Source organism: Oncorhynchus gorbuscha, linkage group LG13 (assembly GCF_021184085.1).
Source record: "Oncorhynchus gorbuscha isolate QuinsamMale2020 ecotype Even-year linkage group LG13, OgorEven_v1.0, whole genome shotgun sequence".
Lineage (NCBI taxonomy): Eukaryota > Metazoa > Chordata > Actinopteri > Salmoniformes > Salmonidae > Oncorhynchus > Oncorhynchus gorbuscha.
The window spans coordinates 24437983-24456713 of NC_060185.1; the positions used below are offsets into that span (position 1 = coordinate 24437983).

The following is an 18731-nucleotide window of genomic DNA, read 5'->3' on the forward strand; positions in this document are numbered from 1 at the left end:
ACAGAATGAGTGCCTGCTGGGAGAGAGACACAGAGGACCTGAGATGGAGAGGAGGGAGGGTGACAGAGAGAGACAGAATGAGTGCCTGCAGGGAGGATGGACAGGAGACAGAGGACCAGACAGATGGACAGGAGGGAGGGAGACAGAGAGAGACAGAATGAGTGCCTGCAGGGAGGGAGAGACAGAGGACCTGAGATGGAGAGGAGGGAGGGTGACAGAGAGAGACAGAATGAGTGCCTGCAGGGAGGGAGAGACAGAGGACCAGACAGATGAACAGGAGGGAGGGAGACAGAGAGAGACAGAATGAGTGCCTGCTGGGAGGGAGACACAGAGGACCTGAGATGGAGAGGAGGGAGGGTGACAGAGAGAGACAGAATGAGTGCCTGCAGGGAGGGAGAGACAGAGGACCAGACAGATGGACAGGAGGGAGGGAGACAGAGAGAGACAGAATGAGTGCCTGCAGGGAGGGAGAGACAGAGGACCTGAGATGGAGAGGAGGGAGGGAGACAGAGAGAGACAGAATGAGTGCCTGCTGGGAGCGAGACACAGAGGACCTGAGATGGAGAGGAGGGAGGGTGACAGAGAGAGACAGAATGAGTGCCTGCAGGGAGCGTGAGACAGAGTACCTGAGATGGAGAGGAGGGAGGGTGACAGAGAGAGACAGAATGAGTGCCTGCAGGGAGCGTGAGACAGAGTACCTGAGATGGAGAGGAGGGAGGGTGGTGGAGAGAGACAGAATGAGTGCCTGCTGGGAGGGGGAGACAGGACCAGACAGATGGAGAAAGTGAGAAAGAGGAGGAGTGACAGTTAGACAGAGAGATGGTTCAGAACCTTCTGGATGCTCGTCTAGCCTCTCTGGCGTCTTCATTTCCTTGGGGTTTTTCCTCTCTAAAGGACAGATGGGAAACAGACACAGGGAAGTATTATTTCACAACTTTGCGACCGTAATGGGGTGCCCTGTCAAGAATAAGTCCTTTCAAGAATAAGAAAAACACAGTCAAGCACATAATCCTATTCAAACATAGTAACACACACACACACACACACACACACACACACACACACACACACACACACACACACACACACACACACACACACACACACACACACACACACACACACACACACACACACACACACACACACACACACACACACACACACACACTCACCAACACACATGGGGCAGCACTTGTCGTCAGGCTGGATGGTGCGAGAGCAGGTGAGGACTGGACAGATGACCGGGTCACAGATCACTGTGCGCTTCTACAGGGAGGACAGAGAGATGGAGGGATGGAGAAAAATGTACAGAAGAAGAGGTGGTTAGACACAAAGTCATTAAATATAGAAGTAGAAACTTTACTTCTAGATTCTCAAGACTTCTAGATTCTCCATCAAAAGGGCTTCTTAGTCGAGGACTAGACATAATTTGTGTCTGGGAAACGAGCACTAATTTATTGTGTAACGTGTGTAGTTGGTTGTAGTTGGAACAGTCCTACCTGACAGCTGCAGGTGAAACAGTGGTTGTAGTTGGGGGTCCAGAGTGAGCCGTGGGCGTGGTGTTGAGTCTCGAAGAAACATGTGTGGGGGTCTTTCTTTAGTTCCTCAGGATCACGCACAAACAGATCATCAAACTCCGCCAACTCCACCTCACCCTTTGTCCGAAACTCACAGTTATTAGGCACATGAACCTGTAGGGAGAGAAAGAAAGAAGGAGGGAGGGAGAGAAGCAGAGAGGAGAAAGACAGGAGGGAGTGAGAGAAGCAGAGAGGAGAAAGACAGGAGGGAGTGAGAGAAGCAGAGAGGAGAAAGAAAGAAGGAGGGAGAGAGAGAAGCAGGGAGGAGAAAGACAGAAGGAGGGAAGGAGAGAAGTAGGGAGGAGAAAGACAGAAGGGGGGGGAAGCATGGAGGAGAAAGACAGGAGGGAGGGAGAGAAGTAGGGAGGAGAAAGAAAGAAGGAGGGAAGGAGAGAAGTAGGGAGGAGAAAGACAGAAGGAGGGAGAGAAGCAGGGAGGAGAAAGACAGGAGGGAGGGAGAGAAGCAGGGAGGAGAAAGAAAGAAGGAGGGAGAGAGAGAAGCAGGGAGGAGAAAGACAGGAGGGAGTGAGAGAAGCAGAGAGGAGAAAGACAGGAGGGAGTGAGAGAAGCAGAGAGGAGAAAGAAAGAAGGAGGGAGAGAGAGAAGCAGGGAGGAGAAAGACAGAAGGAGGGAAGGAGATAAGTAGGGAGGAGAAAGACAGAAGGGGGGGGGGAGCATGGAGGAGAAAGACAGGAGGGAGGGAGAGAAGTAGGGAGGAGAAAGAAAGAAGGAGGGAAGGAGAGAAGTAGGGAGGAGAAAGACAGAAGGAGGGAAGGAGAGAAGTAGGGAGGAGAAAGACAGAAGGAGGGAGAGAAGCAGGGAGGAGAAAGACAGGAGGGAGGGAGGGAGAGAAGTAGGGAGGAGAAAGAAAGAAGGAGGGAAGGAGAGAAGTAGGGAGGAGAAAGAAAGAAGGAGGGAAGGAGAGAAGTAGGGAGGAGAAAGAAAGAAGGAGGGAAGGAGAGAAGTAGGGAGGAGAAAGACAGAAGGAGGGAGAGAAGCAGGGAGGAGAAAGACAGGAGGGAGGGAGAGAAGTAGGGAGGAGAAAGAAAGAAGGAGGGAAGGAGAGAAGTAGGGAGGAGAAAGAAAGAAGGAGGGAAGGAGAGAAGTAGGGAGGAGAAAGACAGAAGGAGGGAGAGAAGCAGGGAGGAGAAAGACAGGAGGGAGGGAGAGAAGTAGGGAGGAGAAAGAAAGAAGGAGGGAGAGAAGCATGGAGGAGAAAGACAGGAGGGAGGGAGAGAAGTAGGGAGGAGAAAGAAAGAAGGAGGGAAGGAGAGAAGTAGGGAGGAGAAAGAAAGAAGGAGGGAAGGAGAGAAGTAGGGAGGAGAAAGACAGAAGGAGGGAGAGAAGCAGGGAGGAGAAAGACAGGAGGGAGGGAGAGAAGTAGGGAGGAGAAAGAAAGAAGGAGGGAGAGAAGCATGGAGGAGAAAGACAGGAGGGAGGGAGAGAAGTAGGGAGGAGAAAGAAAGAAGGAGGGAAGGAGAGAAGTAGGGAGGAGAAAGACAGAAGGAGGGAGAGAAGCATGGAGGAGAAAGACAGGAGGGAGGGAGAGAAGTAGGGAGGAGAAAGACAGAAGGAGGGAGAGAAGCAGGGAGGAGAATGACAGGGTGAGCATGAGAGAGTGAATCAAAATACCAATTAGGGTCTGGCTTAAAATTGTATCAGTTATTAGAACCCATTGCCCTTTATGGTTGTGAGGTCTGGGGTCTGCTAAGCAACCAAGAATTCACAAAATGGGATAAACACCAAATTGAGACTCTGCATGTAGAATATATCCTCAGTGTACATCGTAAAAAAACTAATAATGCATGCAGAGCAGAATTAGGCCAATACCCACGAATGATCAAAATCCAGAAAAGAGCCGTTAAATTCTACAACTACCTAAATGGAAGAGATCCCCAAACCTTCCATAACAAAGCCATCACATACAGAGAGATGAGCCTGGAGAAGAGTTCCCTAAGAAAGCTGGTCCTGGGACTCTGTTCACAAATACACACAGACCCTACAGAGCCCCAGGACAGCAACACAATTAGACCCAACCAAATCATGAGAAAACAAAAATAGTACACAGAATACCTGACCACTGTGACTGACCCAAACTTAAGGAAAGCTATGACTATGTACAGACTCAGTGAGCATAGCCTTGCTATTGAGAAAGGCCGCCGTAGGCAAACCTGACTCCCAAGAGAAGACAGACAATGTGCACACTGCCCACAAAATTAGGTGGAAACTGAGCTGCACTTCCTAACCTCCTGCCAAATGTATGACCATATTAAAGACACACATTTCTCTCAGATTACACAGATCCACAAGAATTCGAAAACAAATCCAATTTTGATAAACTCCCATATATATTGGGTGAAATACCACAGTGTGCATCACAGCATCAAGATTTGTGACCTGTTGCCACAAGAAAAGGGCAACCACTGAAGAAAAAACACCATTGTAAATACAACCCATATTTATGCTTATTTATTTTCCCTTTTGTACTTAAACTATTTGCACATAATATGACATTTGATAAGTCTTTATTCTTTTGGAACTTTTGTGAGTGTAATGTTTGCTGTAATTAATAGTTTATTTCACTTTTGTTTATTACCTATTTCAGTTGCTTTGGCAATGCAAACATATGTTTCCCATGCCACTAAAGCCCCTTCAATTGAAATTGACTTGAGAGAGAGGGGCAGAAAAGGGTGAGCATAAAAAAGGGAGAATGAGAGGAGGGACAGAGAGAAAGAGAGCAATGAGGAGGAAGGAAGGTGGGAGAGAGGGGGAAGACAGAGGTTAGGATGCTAATGATTGGTTGGACACATCTGCCTTGTGGCTTGTTGTAAAGTGTACTTGTCAGCCGACTTTCTGCCCATGGCCCTACGGCTCCACGGCAGATTGCTGTTTGTGTCAGACCTGTTTGCTATTAAAACTGCCGGACCTTACTGGGTTTGTGTGTTCTTACACATTTCTTTCTTTCATTCTAATCACTGGCAGCTAAGACAAAATCATCAACCAGGCCTCCTGTAACGATGTGTTTGTTTGAGGGTGTGTGTGTCCTCATAAACTTGTATTTTTCACCAAAACGTCTCTGAAAACACAAGTCCACCTGCCAGTGAGAGTGTGTGTCTGTGTGGCCTCACACTGGCTAAGTGAGCAATCAACACACACACACACACACACACACACACACACACACACACACACACACACACACACACACACACACACACACACACACACACACACACACACACACACACACACACACACACACACACACACACACACACACACACGCATATATATAAACACTCAGCTGGCTAGGGCCCTGAGGGGCCTCACCTCCCTCCCTTCCTACTCTCTTCCACCTGTCATCGCTCCATCTCTATAATCCTCAATATATTCCAATAATGCATGATCAACCTGAATGGTGTGGGTTGACATTAAGAGTGAGGTGTGGTTTAGAGTGGTTGAGTTATGGCTGTGGAGGGATTGTGTTATGGCTGTGGTCCTACTCACCCGTCCACGTATCTCTCCTCTGATGTTGACCTTGGTGCTGACCTGGATGAAGGCTGTCCCTCTGTCCAGGTGACGCAACAACTCTACACTGATGTCCTTCAACACACCCTGGGCCTGAGAGAGACACCGAGAGAGAGAGACAGAAAGACAGACAGAGAGCGAGACAGATATACAGAGAGAGAGAGAGAGAGAGAGTGAATGGAATAAGAGTCTGTTATAGACATTCTCTATATCATACTGTCATGACAAAGTTGTTCATGTGTGTTTGTTTGTGATTATTCATGTCTTCCTCTGCCTACCTGAGAACCGTAGAACCCTGTCAGCAGTCTCTTGTGATTGGTGCTGCGTTCGTCAAGTTCTCCGATTTCAGCCAATCCGTGGAGGTGGGCGTTGACTGTGAGGTCATCAGCTTTGCTGAGGCCTGCCACCACGATCTCATAATGGAGGTGACAGCGCTCGTCCACGGACACCCAGGCATGGCCCCCAGCACTGGTCAGGACTGGAGGAGCCACAAACTGGCCTGCCAGAGGGACAGGAATCTCTGGCGAAGGAGAGGGTTAAATATTAAAAGCAAAAGACTAGAGTTGAAGAGAATAATGTCAAATTGGGATTGATGTTTTTCACCCAAACATGGACTGGAGTTGTCTCTCAGATACTTTATAAAGAAGATTCTGTGGACACTGTGACTCTAGAGGACTGGAGTTGTCTATCAGATACTTTATAAAGAAGATTCTGTGGACACTGTGACTCTAGAGGACTGGAGTTGTCTATCAGATACTTTATAAAGAAGATTCTGTGGACACTGTGACTCTAGAGGACTGGAGTTGTCTATCAGATACTTTATAAAAGAGTTGTCTTATAAAGAAGATTCTGTGGACACTGTGACTCTAGAGGACTGGAGTTGTCTATCAGATACTTTATAAAGAAGATTCTGTGGACACTGTGACTCTACTCTAGAGGACTGGAGTTGTCTATCAGATACTTTATAAAGAAGATTCTGTGGACACTGTGACTCTACTCTAGAGGACTGGAGTTGTCTATCAGATACTTTAAAGAAGATTCTGTGGACACTGAAGACTGGAGTTGTCTATCAGATACTTTATGAAGAAGATTCTGTGGACACTGTGACTCTACTCTAGAGGACTGGAGTTGTCTATCAGATACTTTATGAAGAAGATTCTGTGGACACTGTGACTCTACTCTAGGGACTGGAGTTGTCTATCAGATACTTTATAAAGAAGATTCTGTGGACACTGTGACTCTACTCTAGAGGACTGGAGTTGTCTATCAGATACTTTATAAAGAAGACACTGTGACTCTACTCTAGAGGACTGGAGTTGTCTATCAGATACTTTATAAAGAAGATTCTGTGGACACTGTGACTCTACTCTAGAGGAGTGGAGTTGTCTATCAGATACTTTATAAAGAAGATTCTGTGGACACTGTGACTCTACTCTAGAGGACTGGAGTTGTCTATCAGATACTTTATAAAGAAGATTCTGTGGACACTGTGACTCTACTCTAGAGGACTGGAGTTGTCTATCAGTTTATGAAGAAGATTCTATCTCTCAGATACTTTATGAAGAAGATTGTGTGGACACTGTGACTCTACTCTAGAGGACTGGAGTTGTCTCTCAGATACTTTATGAAGAAGATTGTGTGGACACTGTGACTCTACTCTAGAGGACTGGAGTTGTCTCTCAGATACTTCAGATACACTTTACTCTAGAGGACTGGAGTTGTCTCTCAGAAGAAGAAGATTGTGTGGACACTGTGACTCTACTCTAGAGGACTGGAGTTGTCTCTCAGATACTTTATGAAGAAGATTGTGTGGACACTGTGACTCTACTCTAGAGGACTGGAGTTGTCTATCAGATACTTTATGAAGAAGATTCTGTGGACACTGTGACTCTAGAGGACTGGAGTTGTCTCTCAGATACTTTATGAAGAAGATTCTGTGGACACTGTGACTCTAGAGGACTGGAGTTGTCTCTCAGATACTTTATGAAGAAGATTCTGTGGACACTGTGACTCTAGAGGAGTGGAGTTGTCTATCAGCTCCTTTATAAAGAAGATTCTGTGGACACTGTGACTCTACTCTAGAGGACTGGAGTTGTCTTTCAGATACTTTATGAAGAAGATTGTGTGGACACTGTGACTCTAGAGGACTGGAGTTGTCTATCAGATACTTTATAAAGAAGATTCTATGGACACTGACTCCACTCTAGAGGACTGGAGTTGTCTCTCAGATACTTTATAAAGAAGATTCTGTGGACACTGTGACTCTAGAGGACTGGAGTTGTCTATCAGATACTTTATAAAGAAGATTCTGTGGACACTGTGACTCTAGAGGACTGGAGTTGTCTATCAGATACTTTATAAAGAAGATTCTGTGGACACTGTGACTCTAGAGGACTGGAGTTGTCTATCAGATACTTTATAAAGAAGATTCTGTGGACACTGTGACTCTAGAGGACTGGAGTTGTCTATCAGATACTTTATAAAGAAGATTCTGTGGACACTGTGACTCTACTCTAGAGGACTGGAGTTGTCTATCAGATACTTTATAAAGAAGATTCTGTGGACACTGTGACTCTACTCTAGAGGACTGGAGTTGTCTATCAGATACTTTATAAAGAAGATTCTGTGGACACTGTGACTCTACTCTAGAGGACTGGAGTTGTCTATCAGATACTTTATGAAGAAGATTCTGTGGACACTGTGACTCTATAGGACTGGAGTTGTCTCTCAGATACTTTATGAAGAAGATTCTGTGGACACTGTGACTCTACTCTAGAGGACTGGAGTTGTCTATCAGATACTTTATAAAGAAGATTCTGTGGACACTGTGACTCTACTCTAGAGGACTGGAGTTGTCTATCAGATACTTTATAAAGAAGATTCTGTGGACACTGTGACTCTACTCTAGAGGACTGGAGTTGTCTATCAGATACTTTATGAAGAAGATTCTGTGGACACTGTGACTCTAGAGGACTGGAGTTGTCTCTCAGATACTTTATGAAGAAGATTCTGTGGACACTGTGACTCTACTCTAGAGGACTGGAGTTGTCTATCAGATACTTTATAAAGAAGATTCTGTGGACACTGTGACTCTACTCTAGAGGACTGGAGTTGTCTATCAGATACTTTATGAAGAAGATTCTGTGGACACTGTGACTCTAGAGGACTGGAGTTGTCTCTCAGATACTTTATAAAGAAGATTCTGTGGACACTGTGACTCTACTCTAGAGGACTGGAGTTGTCTATCAGATACTTTATAAAGAAGATTCTGTGGACACTGTGACTCTACTCTAGAGGACTGGAGTTGTCTATCAGATACTTTATAAAGAAGATTCTGTGGACACTGTGACTCTAGAGGATTGGAGTTGTCTCTCAGATACTTTATAAAGAAGATTCTGTGGACACTGTGACTCTAGAGGATTGGAGTTGTCTCTCAGATACTTTATGAAGAAGATTCTGTGGACACCGTGACTCTACTCTAGAGGACTGGAGTTGTCTATCAGATACTTTATAAAGAAGATTCTGTGGACACTGTGACTCTACTCTAGAGGACTGGAGTTGTCTATCAGATACTTTATGAAGAAGATTGTGTGGACACTGTGACTCTAGAGGACTGGAGTTGTCTATCAGATACTTTATAAAGAAGATTCTGTGGACACTGTGACTCTAGAGGACTGGAGTTGTCTTTCAGATACTTTATAAAGAAGATTCTGTGGACACTGTGACTCTAGAGGACTGGAGTTGTCTATCAGATACTTTATAAAGAAGATTCTGTGGACACTGTGACTACTCTAGAGGACTGGAGTTGTCTATCAGATACTTTATAAAGAAGATTCTGTGGACACTGTGACTCTACTCTAGAGGACTGGAGTTGTCTATCAGATACTTTATAAAGAAGATTCTGAGGACACTGTGACTCTACTCTAGAGGACTGGAGTTGTCTATCAGATACTTTATAAAGAAGATTCTGTGGACACTGTGACTCTAGAGGACTGGAGTTGTCTATCAGATACTTTATAAAGAAGATTCTGTGGACACTGTGACTCTAGAGGACTGGAGTTGTCTCTCAGATACTTTATAAAGAAGATTATGTGGACACTGTGACTCTAGAGGACTGGAGTTGTCTATCAGATACTTTATAAAGAAGATTCTGTGGACACTGTGACTCTAGAGGACTGGAGTTGTCTTTCAGATACTTTATAAAGAAGATTCTGTGGACACTGTGACTCTAGAGGACTGGAGTTGTCTATCAGATACTTTATAAAGAAGATTCTGTGGACACTGTGACTCTAGAGGACTGGAGTTGTCTTTCAGATACTTTATAAAGAAGATTCTGTGGACACTGTGACTCTAGAGGACTGGAGTTGTCTCTCAGATATTTTATGAAGAAGATTCTGTGGACACTGTGACTCTAGAGGACTGGAGTTCGCCACCCCTGACCTTTGCATTTACTCAACCTATTTGAGTTATGCTACAGTGAAACCCAAACCAGTCTCTCACCCTTACCATCGTTCTCAGAGGGCACTCCGTTGTCACGTGTTACTGAGGAAACTCAGAGGGCCCTCAGTTGTCCCGTGTTACTGAGGAAACTCAGAGGGCACTCTGTTGTCACGTGTTACTGAGGAAACTCAGAGGGCCCTCAGTTGTCCCGTGTTACTGAGGAAACTCAGAGGGCACTCCGTTGTCACGTGTTACTGAGGAAACTCAGAGGTCCCTCTGTTGTCCCGTGTTACTGAGGAAACTCAGAGGGCCCTCAGTTGCCCCGTGTTACTGAGGAAACTCAGAGGGCCCTCCGTTGCCCCGTGTTACTGAGGAAACTCAGAGGGCCCTCAGTTGTCCCGTGTTACTGAGGAAACTCAGAGGGCTCTCCGTTGTCCCGTGTTACTGAGGAAACTCAGAGGGCCCTCCGTTGTCACATGTTACTGAGGAAACTCAGAGGGCCCTCCATTGTCACGTGTTACTGAGGAAACTCAGAGGGCCCTCAGTTGTCCCGTGTTACTGAGGAAACTCAGAGGGCACTCAGTTGCCCCGTGTTACTGAGGAAACTCAGAGGGCCCTCCGTTGTCACATGTTACTGAGGAAACTCAGAGGGCCCTCAGTTGTCACATGTTACTGAGGAAACTCAGAGGGCCCTCCGTTGTCCCGTGTTACTGAGGAAACTCAGAGGGACCCCCGTTGTCCCGTGTCACTGAGGGTGACTTTCAGACTGGCGAGGGGATCAATAAAACCATCCATTTTGGGACACATGTGACTTGAATGATGCGATTCATGTAATACATTTAAATAATAAAACAGCATGAAATTCAAATTATAAAAATGTTCCTTTCATTTTACAAGATATAAACCCCAGTAACTGTTACACATTCATTTCGAGGCTTGACACATGTAACGTATGAAATACCTCCCAGGTGGCTAATATTTATGCGCGCCTATCCATTCAGTTGTGTGAAATTACGCAAACTCTAAAATAATGCGGTGTCAGCGTAGCTGTCTTTCGGAGGGCTAATTAGTACCTACACCTTCCATCATTTTGACTCCGCCAGCTTTGTGCATATGGTGGAGGCGTGTGTGAATCCACAACTGGAGGGGCAGGGGGTGCTTTAGGATTCAGCCCTAGTGCTCTGGTCTGAGGTCAGTGTCTCACCGTGTCTGGGTGCCTCCAGGCCGCTGTAGAGCAGGCCTTTGATCTGTCCGCGTAGCTCCCCCTCCTGGCTGTGTGCGGTAGCCACGTTGATGAACAGTTCATTCTGCAGCAGCATGTGGATGTGACGAGCCTCTACGCGACTCCAGCTGCCAGCCGCCCGCCCGCTGGGCCTGTCGAACTCTGGAGTTAGGTCATACAGCACGGAGCGCTTACTGCGCCGCCGAGGCTTTAGCTCAATGGTCAAACCCATCACCTCACTCGATACCCCTACTAGCTGAACCTGTGGACGGAGCAGGATATGGGATGGTTTGGTGGTTTAGTTCAGTGTGGTTTGGTTTGGTTCAGTTATGTAAATAGTGGCAGTACAATTCCATTAGATTCAGTTATTTGAAGTTCAAATCAATTCAATTCAGTTCAGATCCATACCTGGTAGTCCAGGGTGCCGTTGTCATGGAGATGAAAGAATGCTGATCCCACACCGCCTGTCTTCCCTGGTGTCAATGCATCACCACTGGACATGACACTCTGGATGGCTGGAGAGAGAAAGAGAGGGAGTAGAGGAGGGAAAGAGACACATGAGAGAGGGAAAATGTTTTAGTAAATATTTTCTTTAATCCTTGCTATTACATAACAGATAAACAAGCAGTGCCACACTTGGACCTTTTCATGTTTCCAATAAGTAATTTGAAGGTGAATTGAGGAAGGATGATGAGTAGGGTCTCCCTGACTCTGACCTCAAAACATTGTTCCCTTTCCATTTCACACCCAGATGACTACAATCTGAATGTGATGATGAGGCAGCTCTTGCATGCGACATGAGGCAATGCTCTCTGTCGTGTTATAATTCACCATGTTAGTCTGGAGAGCCAGACAGGGGGAGCCGAGAGAGGGCCAGAACACATTGTGTCACGTCTCCGCTGTAGAAAGACGTGTGCGCGCACACACACACACACACACACACACACACACACACACACACACACACACACACACACACACACACACACACACACACACACACACACACACACACACACACACACACACACACACACACACACACACACACACACACACACACACACACACACACCATGTCATCCCTCCACCAAGTGGGGACAATCATGGGGAATGAATACAGCACAGCTCATCCACACAGAACTTTAGGGTGAGGGTATGTGTTTGTCATCTCAAAAGAGAGAATTGTAGCTTAAATGGTGTGCCCCCACCTGCTAACCCATAACCTTGGGATGAGGTAACCCTTGTTGAACACGGAGTGGTTTAGAAGACAGACAGAGAAAGAACAGAACAAGATGGAGAGACAGGCAGAGAGAGAGAGCTAGACAGAGAAAAAAACAGAACAAGATGGAGACAGGCAGAGAGAGAGCTAGACAGATAAGAGATGTTGAGAAGCATGTAGAGAAAGAGAGAGAGAGAGAGAGAGAGAGAGAGAGAGAGAGAGAGAGAGAGAGACAGATATATATATAAGGAGAGAGTGAAACAAGTGTGTTGGGTTGAATTCTTCACACATAACGTCAAGCTGTTAATCATGGAGCTGGAACACCAGTATGGAGAGTGAAGTCCAGCAGAATGTGACCTTGGCAGCACCCAGGGTGTGTGTGTGTTTGTGTGTTCGTGTGTGGACACCAAGTGTGTGTGCGTATGAAAAAGACAACGTGTGTGTGAGTGTGATCTAAGTATATAAGTATGTTTGTGTTAGAGTCGCTTGAATGGAACATGTGCGTGCTGAAATGTCTCAGACTTTGTCTAAGACACACACCAGCGCTCCCCATCTTGGTGGACCACCAAGTCAAAAAGCAAAGCTATAAACATGGTTTTACTCCAGTGATAAGACTTGAAAGAATGAAGAGATGGAAGGAAGGAGGGAGTATTTCTAGAAGGGAGAGAATCGCTAAAACAACCATGGAGGAAAAGAAGGAGGAACAAAACACATTCCTCCTACAGTAGGTCTCTGACTGGCCTCGGTTCAGGTGTGACAGGATGACAGAATGATGGATAGAACTCATAAAAAGAGGAATGAAGGTTGTTTGTGTGATGTTGAGTGACTCGAGTAACTTCCAAACAAATCGATTCAACCCATCACCTGTCTGAGTGGCTGACTATTCACTGATTGTCTGATTGTTCTACATAAAGGGCGGTGGAGCTTACTGTCACATGACTTCCTGCCAGTGATGAAGCCGGAGATGTGTCGGGGGTCCTGGACCTCAGTTTCCACGGTGATCACTAGCTGGCCCCTTGACAACCAGAAGAGCTCCCGACTGTTCAGGTCTGTCAGCACCTCAGCAAAGTCTGTGTCCTAAAGGTAGAGAGTTGGAGAAATGGTGATACAACGTCAGAACAACCAAACCCAAATCTCTTACTAGACTTATCACAAACAAACACAGAAAGGTGATAATAGATAACAGATAATAGATACACTCACAAACACACGTACAGACACCAAAACACACTAATTATGTCACTACAACACACTCTCTCTGTCTCTCTCAACAACCCCCCCCCACCACACATACATACACACACACAGGCTCACATAAACTCAACACACACCGACAATATGGCTTGCATTGGGGTTAATATCTCACACATTGCATCCTTTCAACCGCCAGAGTTTGAAATAGATAGACAGAGCTTGAGATGGATAGACTGAGCTTGAGATGGATATACTGAGCTTGAGATAGATAGACAGAGCTTGAGATGGATAGACTGAGCTTGAGATGGATAGACTGAGCTTGAGATAGATAGACAGAGCTTGAGATGGATAGACTGGGCTTGAGATGGATAGACTGAGCTTGAGATGGATATACAGAGCTTGAGATAGATAGACAGAGCTTGAGATGGATAGACAGAGTTTGAGATGGATAGACAGAGCTTGAGATGGATAGACTGAGCTTGAGATGGATAGACTGAGCTTGAGATGGATATACAGAGCTTGAGATAGATAGACAGAGCTTGAGATGGATAGACAGAGTTTGAGATGGATAGACTGAGCTTGAGATGGATAGACTGAGCTTGAGATGGATAGACTGAGCTTGAGATGGATAGACAGAGCTTGAGATGGATAGACTGAGCTTGAGATGGATAGACAGAGCTTGAGATGGATAGACAGAGCTTGAGATGGATAGACAGAGCTTGAGATGGATAGACAGAGCTTGAGATGGATAGACAGAGCTTGAGATGGATAGACAGAGCTTGAGATGGATAGACTGAGCTTGAGATGGATAGACAGTTTGAGATAGATAGACAGAGTTTGAGATGGATAGACAGAGTTTGAGATGGATAGACAGAGCTTGAGATGGATAGACTGAGCTTGAGATGGATAGACTGAGCTTGAGATGGATAGACTGAGCTTGAGATAGATAGATAGATAGATAGATAGATAGATAGATAGATAGATAGATAGATAGATAGATAGATAGATAGATAGATAGATAGATAGAGCTTGAGATGGATAGACAGAGCTTGAGATGGATAGACAGTTTGAGATAGATAGACAGAGTTTGAGATGGATAGACAGAGTTTGAGATGGATAGACAGTTTGAGATAGATAGACAGAGTTTGAGATAGATAGACAGAGTTTGAGATAGATAGACAGAGTTTGAGATAGATAGACAGTTTGAGATAGATAGACAGTTTGAGTTGGATATACAGAGTTTGAGATAGATAGACAGAGTTTGAGATAGATAGACAGAGTTTGAGATAGATAGAGTTTGAGATAGATAGACAGAGTTTGAGATAGATAGACAGAGTTTGAGATAGATAGACAGTTTGAGATAGATAGACAGTTTGAGATAGATAGACAGTTTGAGATAGATAGACAGTTTGAGATAGATATACAGAGTTTGAGATAGATAGACAGGGTTTGAGATAGATAGACAGTTTGAGTTGGATAGACAGAGTTTGAGATAGATAGACAGAGTTTGAGATGGATAGACAGTTTGAGATAGATAGACAGTTTCAGATGGATAGACAGAGTTTGAGATGGATAGACAGTTTGAGATAGATAGACAGAGTTTGAAATAGACATAGTTTGAGATTAACAGTTTGAAATAGATAGACAGTTTGAGATAGATAGACAGTTTGAGATGGATAGACAGTGTTTGAGTTGGATAGACAGAGTTTGAGATAGATAGACAGAGTTTGAGATAGATAGACAGAGTTTGAGATAGATAGACAGAGTTTGAGATAGATAGACAGAGTTTGAGATAGATAGACAGAGTTTGAGATAGATAGACAGTTTGAGATAGATAGACAGTTTGAGTTGGATAGACAGAGTTTGAGATAGATAGACAGAGTTTGAGATGGATAGACAGTTTGAGATAGATAGACAGTTTGAGATGGATAGACAGTTTGAGATAGATAGACAGAGTTTGAAATAGACATAGTTTGAGATTAACAGTTTGAAATAGATAGACAGTTTGAGATAGATAGACAGTTTGAGATGGATAGACAGTGTTTGAGTTGGATAGACAGAGTTTGAGATAGATAGACAGAGTTTGAGATAGATAGACAGAGTTTGAGATAGATAGACAGAGTTTGAGATAGATAGACAGAGTTTGAGATAGATAGACAGAGTTTGAGATAGATAGACAGAGTTTGAGATAGATAGACAGAGTTTGAGATAGATAGACAGAGTTTGAGATAGATAGACAGAGTTTGAGATAGATAGACAGAGTTTGAGATAGATAGACAGAGTTTGAGATAGATAGACTGAGCTTGAGATGGATAGACAGAGCTTGAGATGGATAGACTGAGCTTGAGATGGATAGACTGAGCATGAGATGGATAGACTGAGCTTGAGATAGATAGATAGATAGATAGATAGATAGATAGATAGATAGATAGATAGAGCTTGAGATGGATAGACAGAGCTTGAGATGGATAGACAGTTTGAGATAGATAGACAGAGTTTGAGATAGATAGACAGTTTGAGATAGATAGACAGAGTTTGAGATGGATAGACAGAGTTTGAGATGGATAGACAGAGCTTGAGATGGATAGACAGTTTGAGATAGATAGACAGAGTTTGAGATAGATAGACAGAGTTTGAGATGGATAGACAGAGCTTGAGATGGATAGACAGAGCTTGAGATGGATAGACTGAGCTTGAGATGGATAGACAGTTTGAGATAGATAGACAGAGTTTGAGATGGATAGACAGAGTTTGAGATAGATAGACAGAGTTTGAGATGGATAGACAGAGTTTGAGATAGATAGACAGAGTTTGAGATGGATAGACAGTTTGAGATAGATAGACAGAGTTTGAGATGGATAGACAGAGTTTGAGATGGATAGACTGAGCTTGAGATGGATAGACAGTTTGAGATAGATAGACAGAGTTTGAGATGGATAGACAGAGTTTGAGATGGATAGACAGAGCTTGAGATGGATAGACAGAGCTTGAGATGGATAGACTGAGCTTGAGATGGATAGACTGAGCTTGAGATAGATAGATAGATAGATAGATAGATAGATAGATAGATAGATAGATAGATATAGATAGATAGATAGATAGATAGATAGATAGATAGATAGACAGTTTGAGATGGATAGACTGAGCTTGAGATGGATAGACTGAGTTTGAGATGGATAGATAGATAGATAGATAGATAGATAGATAGATAGATAGATAGATAGATAGATAGATAGATAGATAGATAGATAGATAGATAGATAGTTTGAGATGGATAGACTGAGCTTGAGGTGGATAGACTGAGCTTGAGATGGATAGACAGAGCTTGAGATGGATAGACAGAGCTTGAGATGGATAGACTGAGCTTGAGATGGATAGACTGAGCTTGAGATGGATAGACTGAGCTTGAGATAGATAGATAGATAGATAGATAGATAGATAGATAGATAGATAGAGCTTGAGATGGATAGACAGAGTTTGAGATGGATAGACAGAGTTTGAGATAGATAGACAGAGTTTGAGATAGATAGACAGAGTTTGAGATAGATAGACAGAGTTTGAGATGGATAGACAGAGCTTGAGATGGATAGACTGAGTTTGAGATGGATAGACAGTTTGAGATAGATAGACAGAGTTTGAGATGGATAGACAGTTTGAGTTGGATAGACAGAGTTTGAGATAGATAGACAGAGTTTGAGATGGATAGACAGTTTGAGATAGATAGACAGAGTTTGAGATGGATAGACAGTTTGAGTTGGATAGACAGAGTTTGAGATAGATAGACAGAGTTTGAGATAGATAGACAGAGTTTGAGATAGATAGACAGTTTGAGATAGATAGACAGTTTGAGTTGGATAGACAGAGTTTGAGATAGATAGACAGTTTGAGATAGATAGACAGAGTTTGAGATAGATAGACAGAGTTTGAGATAGATAGACAGTTTGAGATAGATAGACAGTTTGAGATAGATAGACAGAGTTTGAGATAGATAGACAGAGTTTGAGATAGATAGACAGAGTTTGAGATAGATAGACAGTTTGAGATAGATAGACAGTTTGAGATAGATAGACAGAGTTTGAGATAGATAGACAGTTTGAGATAGATAGACAGAGTTTGAGATAGATAGACAGAGTTTGAGATAGATAGACAGAGTTTGAGATGGATAGACAGAGTTTGAGATGGATAGACAGAGTTTGAGATGGATAGACAGATGAAGGGCTAGAGGGATGGAGGGATGAAGGGAGAAAGGGATAGAGGGATGAAGGGAGAGAGGGATGGAGGGATGAAGGGAGAGGGAGAGAGGGATGGAGGGATGGCGGGAGAGAGGGAAGGAGGGATGAAGGGAGACAAGGAAGGAAAGAAAGGATAGAGGAAGGAGTAATTGAGAAATGTGTAGAGTAAAAAGCATGATTGGAAATGAAAGGAAAGTTAAAAGGACAGTAATATATTAAGAGCAGGAAAGGCAGTTGAATGTATAAAGAAATATTTTGTGTGTGTGTGTGTGTGTGTGTGTGTGTGTGTGTGTGTGTGTGTGTGTGTGTGTGTGTGTGTGTGTGTGTGTGTGTGTGTGTGTGTGTGTGTGTGTGTGTGTGTGTGTGTGTGTGTGTGTGTGTGTGTGTGTGTGTGTGTGTGTAAAACAGAAAGAGGGGCACATCAACTCTCAGATTCACATAATTCCCACCAGATTAAAAACAGACTCCTCTTTCATCCCTCCTCCTCCCTCCATCCCTTCCTCTTTTCCTCCCCCCTCCCTCCCCCTTTCTGATCCCACAGACAACTAACCACTAACATGTGTGAGGAGTGTGCATGTCTTTTCACCCTCTCTCACTTTCTCCTTTGTGTCTCTCATCCCTCCATCTCTTCCTCACTACATGTCTCTTACAACCCCTTTCCACTCTCTCTCTTTCTTTTTCTCTGTCCATCCCATGTGTCTATGGAGATTTAACAGTGATCTTCAGTACTGACAACAGCAGTAGGATGTGGGGAAGGAACCACATCCATCTCAGCGGGACAGTGTGTCACCATGTCATCTGTTTCCCCCCTTTCCTCCCCCCTCTTGGCTTGTTCCTAATGTGTGTTTCCCCCCTTTCCTCCCGCAACTTAGCTTGTTCCTAATGTGTGTTTCCCCCCTTTCCTCCCGCCTCTTGGCTTGTCCCTAATGTGTGTTTCCCCCTTTCCTCTCGCCTCTTGGCTTGTCCCTAATGTGTGTTTCCCCCTTTCCTCTCACCTCTTGGCTTGTTCCTAATGTCTGTTTCCCCCTTTCCTCCCCCTCTTGGCTTGTTCCTAATGTGTGTTTCCCCCTTTCCTCCCGCAACTTAGCTTGTTCCTAATGTGTGTTTCCCCCTTTCCTCCCCCTCTTGGCTTGTTCCTAATGTGTGTTTCCCCCTTTCCTCTCGCCTCTTGGCTTGTTCCTAATGTGTGTTTCCCCCTTTCCTCTCGCCTCTTGGCTTGTTCCTAATGTGTGTTTCCCCCTTTCCTCTCGCCTCTTGGCTTGTCCCTAATGTGTGTTTCCCCCTTTCCTCTCGCGTCTTGGCTTGTCCCTAAT

General features: G+C 44.4%; 1 protein-coding gene across 1 annotated transcript in view; it reads right to left on the reverse strand.

Annotated features, from left to right (window-relative positions):
- Window positions 1-18731, reverse strand: part of LOC123992605 (chordin-like) — a 33403-nt gene that overhangs the window by 3046 nt on the left and 11626 nt on the right. The window contains exons 10-17 of the mRNA XM_046293880.1: window positions 12922-13069; window positions 11179-11285; window positions 10753-11032; window positions 5387-5628; window positions 5088-5201; window positions 1503-1694; window positions 1176-1269; window positions 832-888 (exon numbers count right to left, since the gene is read on the reverse strand). Of these exons, the coding sequence (XP_046149836.1) occupies window positions 832-888; window positions 1176-1269; window positions 1503-1694; window positions 5088-5201; window positions 5387-5628; window positions 10753-11032; window positions 11179-11285; window positions 12922-13069 (1234 nt within the window). The remainder of the gene's footprint in view (window positions 1-831; window positions 889-1175; window positions 1270-1502; window positions 1695-5087; window positions 5202-5386; window positions 5629-10752; window positions 11033-11178; window positions 11286-12921; window positions 13070-18731) is intronic.